This window comes from Chiloscyllium punctatum, chromosome 4, assembly GCF_047496795.1.
Source record: "Chiloscyllium punctatum isolate Juve2018m chromosome 4, sChiPun1.3, whole genome shotgun sequence".
Classification (NCBI taxonomy): Eukaryota; Metazoa; Chordata; class Chondrichthyes; order Orectolobiformes; family Hemiscylliidae; genus Chiloscyllium; species Chiloscyllium punctatum.
Genome location: NC_092742.1, coordinates 104772434 through 104781472, shown reverse-complemented (window position 1 = coordinate 104781472; position 9039 = coordinate 104772434). Strand labels below are relative to the sequence as shown.

General features: G+C 41.5%; 1 protein-coding gene across 4 annotated transcripts in view; it reads right to left on the bottom strand.

Annotated features, from left to right (window-relative positions):
- Window positions 1-598: 598 nt before the first annotated feature.
- The window catches only part of LOC140476609 (BRD4-interacting chromatin-remodeling complex-associated protein-like), a 110646-nt gene continuing 102205 nt past the window's right edge, over window positions 599-9039 (bottom strand). For 3 of the 4 annotated variants that reach the window (XM_072569465.1, XM_072569466.1, XM_072569464.1), the window contains one exon: window positions 2008-6141. In XM_072569465.1, the coding sequence (XP_072425566.1) occupies window positions 5189-6141 (953 nt within the window). In that variant the 3' untranslated portion in view covers window positions 2008-5188. Of the gene's footprint in view, window positions 779-2007; window positions 6142-9039 lie in introns of those variants that run through there. The other variant, XM_072569467.1, reaches the window with a different exon arrangement.

Here is a 9039-nt window from a genome sequence, read left to right as displayed (position 1 = left end):
AATGGTAGTGGAAATTAATCGCATGGGTGGGTGTAGCTACAACAAAATTCAAGACGTTTGACACCATCCAGGAGAAAGCTGCCCACTTGATAGGCACCACATCCACAAACATCCACTCCCTCCTCAACTGCTCAGTAGCAGCAGTGTGTACTATCTAAGAGATCCACTGCAGAAATTCACCAAACATTCATCAAAGACAGCACCTTCCAAACCCACAACCACTTCAATCTAGAAGGGCAGCAGATACATGGGAACACCAGTTCCTGCAAGTTCCCCTCCAAGCCACGCGCTATCCTGACTTGGAAATATATTGCTGTTCCTTCACTGTTGCTGGCTCAAAATCCCAGATTTCACTGCCTAAGGACAACGTGGGTCTACCTACAGCACATGGACTGCAGTAATTCATGAAGGCATGCGCAACTAGAGACGGGCAATAAATGCTGGCCAGCCAGCACCACCAATGTCCCTTGTGTGAATGTTCAAAAAAATCATTCCTCATGGGCAGCTGGAAAACTTTGAGAAGTTAAGTCTTAAAAAATTTCAATGTCAACAATAAAATTATCAACTCAGAAAAATTATCTTTTGCATTTTCCTCATTTATTAGAAAATGGTACTTTAATAAATAGCTTAATAAAAATTGTACAAAATGTTTATTTGCTTTAGGTAAGAGATTTAATAATATATAGCCTACGAAACAATGAAGGATCTGTTCACCCAATATCGAAAATCCCACGTGTTCCAAGTAAGGCCTCTAAACTGGCTGAAAAGACTTGCCTTGCTGTACAAAGTAAAAAATGCATTCGTCAATTTTATATACATAATCAATGTAGTTTTATGGTTCAGTATGCAATGGGGATATGAAGCACCAAACACACAAATTCTACCTGACGATTAACCAGTTTACATGTCTGTGACTCAACACTGAAACACTGGAATGCAATGATACAACTGGAGATACCAGCAGCCAGGGTACAAGCACAGCCCGAAGAGGTGAATCACTGCAGAGCCCAGCTTGGGAGAGACGTTAAATGTAAGTTATATCTATATGACATCACTCCACCTGTGTGCAAATCCAAGTTAAGAGTCTTGGTTTTCTGCTGGACAGTTACTGTAAGGAATGCACTCACACACAAACAATCAGATTCACATTATGTGATAAACAGTGTTTTGAACCAGCGTTAAGAACATGCTCAGAGTGTGCATTACAAGCACAAGGGACAAACCATGACAACCTTTGGTATTTCAATTAAAAACTGCAAATAAGGGGAACAGCCTGAAGAAGCTAATAGACAGGGAAATAGGACTGAATTGCTGAACACAGAGTCAATATGAATTCGACAGACCAAAATGCCTCCTTCAGAGCCCTAATTAGTCTATGCCTTTTGTAAGGAAAAGTTTTAGTGTTTACACTGAAAGGTGTGATCTGGCTGTACTCTCTGGAAAGGTGATGCAATAAGGAATTGGATCATCTCATTGAAAATGAAAACAAGAAATACTGGTTACCGCAAAGTGCAGGATTGATAAAAGGACCAGCACAGGTATTGTAAACTGAATGGTCTCTCTCTGTGTAGTACGATTTTACAACAAATGTTTTGTCGAATTCTACAGTTTGATGATGGGAATGAAAAAGTTAAAAAGGTCAATGGAAACATCAAGCTAAACGTACAGTGGCTCAGTCTGAAATGAGAGCTGGGTCACTGACCTTCCTCGCAGTCTAGCACTCCCTCAAAAGCCTTATTCCTGAATTCAGACAGGACTGAAACTGCTACACCAAGTCAGGATGAGGTCCCATCCCATTACCAACACTACTCAGACAGTGTTTTAACTGAGCATGTGCACTGACCCTGGGACAAGGCTCTGTCACAACGCTGCTACAGTCACACTCAAGCAACACAAGAATTGTCTCAAGAACACAACTGAAGGTACAATCAGAATGTACCTGTAAAACTGACCTGCCAGGGTTTTATTTTTGTCCTGAACAGACTTGAGTGTTTTTTTTTGTAAACCAACTGATTTTTTATTAAAGAAATATGAAATGGAGGGCTTTAAAAATATAAACTTTATGCTTGCAGTCCTCCCTTCTACGTGGAACACAATATAGATAAGGTTCACCAAGGAGCTCAAATGGGTGCTCCTGAGAAATGGCAGCCATGGATTAGCAGCTGTACCTCTTGTCTTTGAGGCAGAGTTTTATGGATCAAGCCTCATTCCTGAGACTCGACTGTACATTAAAGACAGAGGGGGTGCTGTTGTACTGTTGGAGGTGCCATCTCTCAGATGGGACATTAGCCCCAGGCCTTATCTTCCTTCTTAGGTGAGTATCAAAGATCTCATAACATGATTCAGAAAGCAGGAGTGATTTCCTGGCCTGCATCTTCCTCTATCAATATCACCAAAGCAGATTCATCTGGTCATTTGGTGATTTGTGGGGAGTTTACTGGGGGCTATTTGGTTGCTGTTTTTCCTAGACTGCAACAGTGACCACACATCAAAAAGTACTTAATCAACTGTGAAAAGTGCTTCAGAATACCCTGTAGTTCTGAGAGGACTATGGTCTTTATTTTGCAATTGAGAAGAGTCTGCCAGATATTTGGAAATAAGCTACTGCTTCTTTATCTGCAGGTTTACAAGATTACCGCAGTCAGACTTAGAGTCAGAAATCCCTTCCTCAGCCATAATGTACGAGTATAACAACTTGAGAAACAGACAACTGAAATATAGGACACTCAATCTCTTCAACAAAAGAAACTGAATTTGTCAGATTTCTAAACAATACTATTTAAGATGAGGTTGAGGTTTCCTACAATTCAGTCTACTGTTTGAGTAAAAGATGAGAAAGTCTGTACTAATCGGTTTAGCACAAAGCACCAGAGAAGTTGCTACAAGAACATGGGAGATATGCGTCACACGAATAAACCAAACTGTCTCACTAACAACCAAAAAACAAAGGTTCCTCCACAACTGTAGAACTGTTAGGGTGCAGAAAACATCCATTCAGCCCATCATACTGAACTGGTTCTATCACTTAGTGCTAATTTCCTGTCTTTTCCACATATTCCTGAAAAGCATTTCTGTCCATTTCTCTCTTGAAAACCTCAACTGAACCTGCCTCCACCACATTTCTAGGTAGTGTACTCCATACCCTAACTTCTCGTTGACTAAACAAGTTTTTCTCACATTCACATTAAATCTCAGCCTGAAACAATTACTTGTCCATCAACACTTGTAATATAATCATCAACTTTCCTCAAAACAGAGGTGAAGGGAGAAGGGGTGGGGTGACTGCAGAGCTTTGAATGAGGGGGGTTGGGATTGGTGGCAGAAGTGATGTGATCACAGACAGTGATCCCCAGAGAGGCAGAGGTGCAGATTTTGTCAGCAGGCCTTTCCCAAGGCCCTCTGACACAAATCCACATTTGCCTTCACCAGGGCTTCTCTCATCCAACATCCGTGAGCTGGGGGGGATCTGCACAGCCCTGGTTCCTTGGCCAGCTCTGACTGAAGATACCAATTGCTCCATATAAAGAGCAGGTAAATACTTGAACAGGTAGGCACTTTGGTCACTCAATGACAGGGATAGACACACACTACCAATATTAACAACCAGAAGGTCAACACCCACTTCCCCACTTTTCACAAGTGTGGGTCAAACAACATTTGTCTGGTGTGAAACAGCATAGAATTAATTGACATTTCTTAAATCACAGCTGCTCTTTCTCTTTGATCTATTGGAGTGAAGGATGTGGGGTCCTGAAAGTATTAATAGAACTCTTTTTAACAAAATCTACACACATTTTGTAATTGTTTCCATTTTATGCTAGTTACATTAAACTGTCAATGAAAAAAACAAATAATGCAAAAAACATTAGGCACCAAGTAACTTGGATCTACACTTTCAATGATTATTTGATCAAAATTATAATGTTTAATAATCCATTTTTACTTTGAAACATACTTACATCAAGAAATCAGTCTGTCCCGCGTGAGTTTTACTTTTGCAGTATGGGATCTTCTTCAGCTCAAAATATTTAGTGACAATTGTAAAAATGGATTAACATTCAGAGTTTGACTCCTTTTTGAGTAAGGTCAAAGTGCCTTCCTTCCCAAATTGTGCTTGAAAAGTGCCAATACATGATAGCTTTGTTAAGTTGACAAATACTGTGTGTTAAGGAATCTTTGAGATAGAAGTGAAGAGAGAGATCTCTGTGTGGCAATTTGGATAAAAGATTGAGAACCTTAAAATCTGAGGTGAATTTCATAAAACTGTACAGAGGCAAATACTGTTTTATTGCAAGGTGATAGTACCTAATTACTAAACTAAAATCACCTGTCCCTGAATAAGTGCAAGACAATTTTTAAAAAAATTTAAAAAAATCTCTGAAATTAAAAACAATCAGTGGAACAAACTCAACAAAAGAAATATATATCCTAAAATTAAGTTGTGTTTTTGCAACAATTCATATGAAGAGGATTTTTAGCCTTTATCAATGGCCAATTCCTGATAATTGTACACTCAGTTCTTACAAAACAGACACCATCTGTTCACACAACCTCTGGGAACACATTTCAAATGATTCAAACACAACTTTATCAGGTATTGTGCATATACCCAGCACAGAAAACAGGTCCTACCAGTTTGTGAAAAATCTCAATTTGTTTGAAAGCCCTGAAAAAAACCAAGGTTGACTACTATCCTTCAACAGTGGAAGAAAATACTCAGTACAGTAGTACAAAAAAAAGGTGCACAATGGTGCCTACATAAATTATTGGAGTCCAAGGAATGAGCTTGGACTACAATGACCAGAGGTCAATATTGCAAGACAATTGTGAGGAGTCAGCCAGTGACTTAATAAAGAAAAGGTTCTGGCACCTAACCTAGTCCTCTCTTTCCAAAACATTTACCGGAGCATCATTGAGGAGTGTAACCATCTGCTAAGTCTGCAAGTCTTCACTATTAATAAATAACTCAACTATACAACACAAGTTGTGTAGTACCAGCCACCTTCTAGAAATTACTAGATGTTATGACTCTTGTTATGTAACTGGTTTTTACAATAATCTGTTTAGGCACTGTCCAAGTAACTGCAACTGTAACCTTCTGTATTTAAGGCACACAACATCGTGTGCCAATTTCAATTTTAAATGGCATTCCAATTCCAGTTTATATCTCCCATTTTACAATTTTTCCTCAGTCGCCAAGAATACTGTTTACCGCCTCTTCCAAAGTGGAGGTTGTCACTTCAGCAAGGCCACTATCAGGGTCTGACTGCAGGAAATCTGCTGAGGAAGCTGGAGGTGAGTAGGGAGGAAGGTTGCGATCATCTTTCTGGGGTATTGGAGTTCTGGGCTCCGAGCTCTGGTGCCTCTGCAGGTCCAGGAGGCTGTTGATGGCACTTTGCAGGTGGGCACTGAGCGCAGTGTCCTGGGGGCTGTGACCCATGCTGTTGGCATTGTCCACTGAGTCACACTTGCGACGTTTGGGCTGTGGGAGGGGGAGGTCACCCACAAAGCCAGCTTTCACATGGTTATTGATGTCAACACCTGTCCTCCCTGGTCCCTGCCTGTCCACATGGAGATGAAGCCTATTCTGGACATGGGAGTCGTGTGAAGACTGAACTGGACAGTGTCCAGGGCCAGGCTCGATGGTGGTGGCTTGTTGGTTCACGTTGTGTTCCAATGATCTGTGAAGCTTAGTGCTGAGTGGTGACGTCTTACTTTGGTCAGGCCCCAAACCAGGGGTGCTGTCACAGGGGAGGTTCCTCCGGGATTTCCTGAGGTCTGTAAGACAGCCCCCAGATTCCTGTGTCTCTCCAGGCCCAAGCTGCCATTTCTCAGCTGGAGCAGTGAATCTGCAGCCTGGCTCGCCGTCGGTTTGTCTCAGGGTATTAGCTGTGAGGGAAAAGGGGCCTGTAGGAGCTGGTCTTGCCTGGGTGCCTGCAGGCCAGAGCTGCTCCAACTCCGAGTTGTGGACAACCTCCTGCCTTATCTTCAGCTTGAGGCCTCCTCGGCTGCTGGCAACATATGTCTTCAATTGGGCCTGTGGTGAACACTGAACCTCCTGGTCAGAGCCTAGAATTGGGCCAGAAGTGATGGGCAGAGTGTTGGCAATCCTTGGTTTGAAAACCGATGTGATATATGCATCTAAAAACCAAACAAACCAAACAAATATTTCCCAACAGTCCATGGATGTTCAAAGTAAATACAATGAGAAACAATACAGTATCTTAGTATTCAGTATCTTTAATACGTGTAAAACATTCCAAGATGTTTCAAATCAGACCACATTTGCCCTGAACATGAACAACACAGGAGCAGCCCTTTCCAGCCCTTTGAGTCTCCTCTCTCAATTCTACCTCATCAATGATCCTGTACTTCAATGCCTTCTTCTCACACAATTCCCCAAGGGCATCACGGTGGCTCAGTGCTTAGAACTGCTGCCTCACAGTGCCTGGGACCCGGGTTCAATTCCAGCCTTGGGTGAATGTCAGTGTGTAGTTTGCATGTTCTCCCCGTGTCTGTGTGGGTTTCCTCAGGGTGCTCTGGTTTTCTCGCACAATCCAAAGACATGCAGGTGAATTGTCCATGCTAAATTGCCCAGTGTGTTTAGGGAAGTGAAGGTTAGATGTATTAGTCAGGGGAAAATATGGGGTGGGGAATGGGCCTGGGTAGGTTACTCTTCGGAGGATCAGTGTGGACTTGTTGGGCTGAAGGGCGTGTTTTCACACTGTAGGGATTCTATGATTCATATCCCTGGTACACAATATTCAAACTTCGTTTTAAGGAGAGTCTTAAAAGAGCAAGGCACAAATATTTAACCAGGAAATTTCAGAGACTAAAACTTCTACAACTAAAATCAAGGTCATCAACGGTGAAGATATTGGGTTTGAGGAAAGAGAAATTGGAGAATTTCAGGGATCACAAAGAGTTGTGGGGTGGTCACAGAGACAGGGAGGGGCAAAGCTATGGAAGGATAGGACGACTGAATCGCAGAATTCACAGTTCAGACTATTGTGTCTACACCAGCTCCCTGAATGAACACTTTACCTTCTGGTATGTCCCCTACCTTCTTCCTTACATATTCTGTCGTTTCCATCTTGATTCCTCAATTGAATCCCCACACTCTCAGGCAGTGCATTCCAGATCCCAACCACTCTCTGAGAGAGAGTGTTTCTCTTCGTGTTTCCATTACTTGTTTCATCTTCTTTTAAATCTATGATGACTTGTTCTCGATCTTTCCATCAATGCAGTTTCTCTCCATCCATTCTATTCAGCCTCCTCATGAAGTTGAAAGCCTTGATTAAATCTCCTTGACTTTCTATTCTTTGAAAAGAACAGTCCCAACATCTCTAATCTATCCACAAACCTGCAGTTCCTTGCCATAGAATGTTTCTTTTGAATCTTCTCTGCACTATCTTTAATATTTACAGAGAGATGTGGCGTGAATAAAAAGACACAATACTCCAGCTGGGGTTGAATCAGTACTCTTAAATTTAATATCTTTCCTTGCTCTTGTACTCTATGCCTGTATTAATGAAGCCTAAAATACTGCCACCTGTAATGACTATGGTACATTTATGCCCAGATCCCTCTGCTTCTCATCCCATTTAGAATTATGCTCTTTATATTATGCTCACAGCATGTGCTTCTTAACAAATTTAATCACTTTTCTATATAAAATTTCATTTGTCATTTGTCTGCCAATTTCAGTGATGTATTTATACATTTTCTGCACTGTCCTTCTTATAGTTTACAATACTTCCAGGTTTCATAAAATCTAGAAATGCAAACCAACACTTAGATAAAAGCAATAGTCCACTACAAACCTTGCTACAGTCTGAAAGACTGACTGTTACTGTCTGTTTCCAATCACTCAGCCCATTCCGTATTCACATTGTTCCTGTCTCTGTTAGTCCACGAGCCATAGCTTTGATCACAAATTGTGTTGTGCAGGACTTTATCAAACGCTTTTTGGAAGTCCGTGTACACCACATCAACAATGTTTTCCTCATCAATCCTTTCTGTTAGCTCATCAAAAAAAAATCCACCAAATTAGTTAAATACAATTTTCTCCTAAATTTGTTTTAGTATTCCTGAAATACCTGTATTTTTCAATCTTGTAATTTATTTTGTTTTGAACTGTTTTTTCTAAAAGCTTGTACACCACAAAGGTTAAACTAACAGGTCTGTAATTGCTGGGTTTACCATTACATTTTTTGTTTGGGTGTAATATTTGTAATTTTCCAGTCCCCTGTCACTACCTTGAGCCTTGGAGAGAAAATTATGCTTTCTGTATCAATGTTAAACACCTTCAAGTGTTAATTACTTCCTCTTTCACTAAGAGCTGGACAAATCCTTCAAAGAACTCCGTTATTATCCCTCCTGTCTCACATAATAGGATGCAGTCCTCCGTTGTGCCACCATGTTCTGATCTGTATGTTTTTGAAAGATTTTATGATCTCTTTTATGTTAGCTGCTGGTCTCTTCTCACACACTTTCTTTGTTTCTCTGATTTGATTTTTCACTTGCCCTCTGAACCTTTCATATTCATCCTAGTTCTTGGCTGCAGTAGTCACCTGATTTCTGTTATAAGGACAAGAATGTTTAAAATTGGGAGATTGTCTGATTGTGAATTTAGGTTACAAGAATTATGGATCGCCAGGACCTTGTGCAAGTTAGGGTACAGGACATCGAATTTTTTGGGATGAACTGTAGGTTTCTGAAGACTGCAAGGTGGGAGGTGACTAGTAAAACATTGGGTTAGTCAAGTCGAGATATTTGTGGGTGGCACGGTGGCATGGTGGTTAGCACTGCTGCCTCACAGCGCCAGAGACCCAGGTTCAATTCCCGCCTCAGGTGACCGTCTGTGTGGAGTTTGCACATTCTCCCCGTGTCTGCGTGGGTTTCCTCCGGGTGCTCCGGTTTCCTCCCACAGTCCAAAGATGTACAGGTCAGGTGAACTGGTCATGCTAAATTGCCCGTAGTGTTAGGTAAGGGGTATGGGTGGGTTGTGCTTCGGCGGGGCGGTGTGGACTTGTTGGG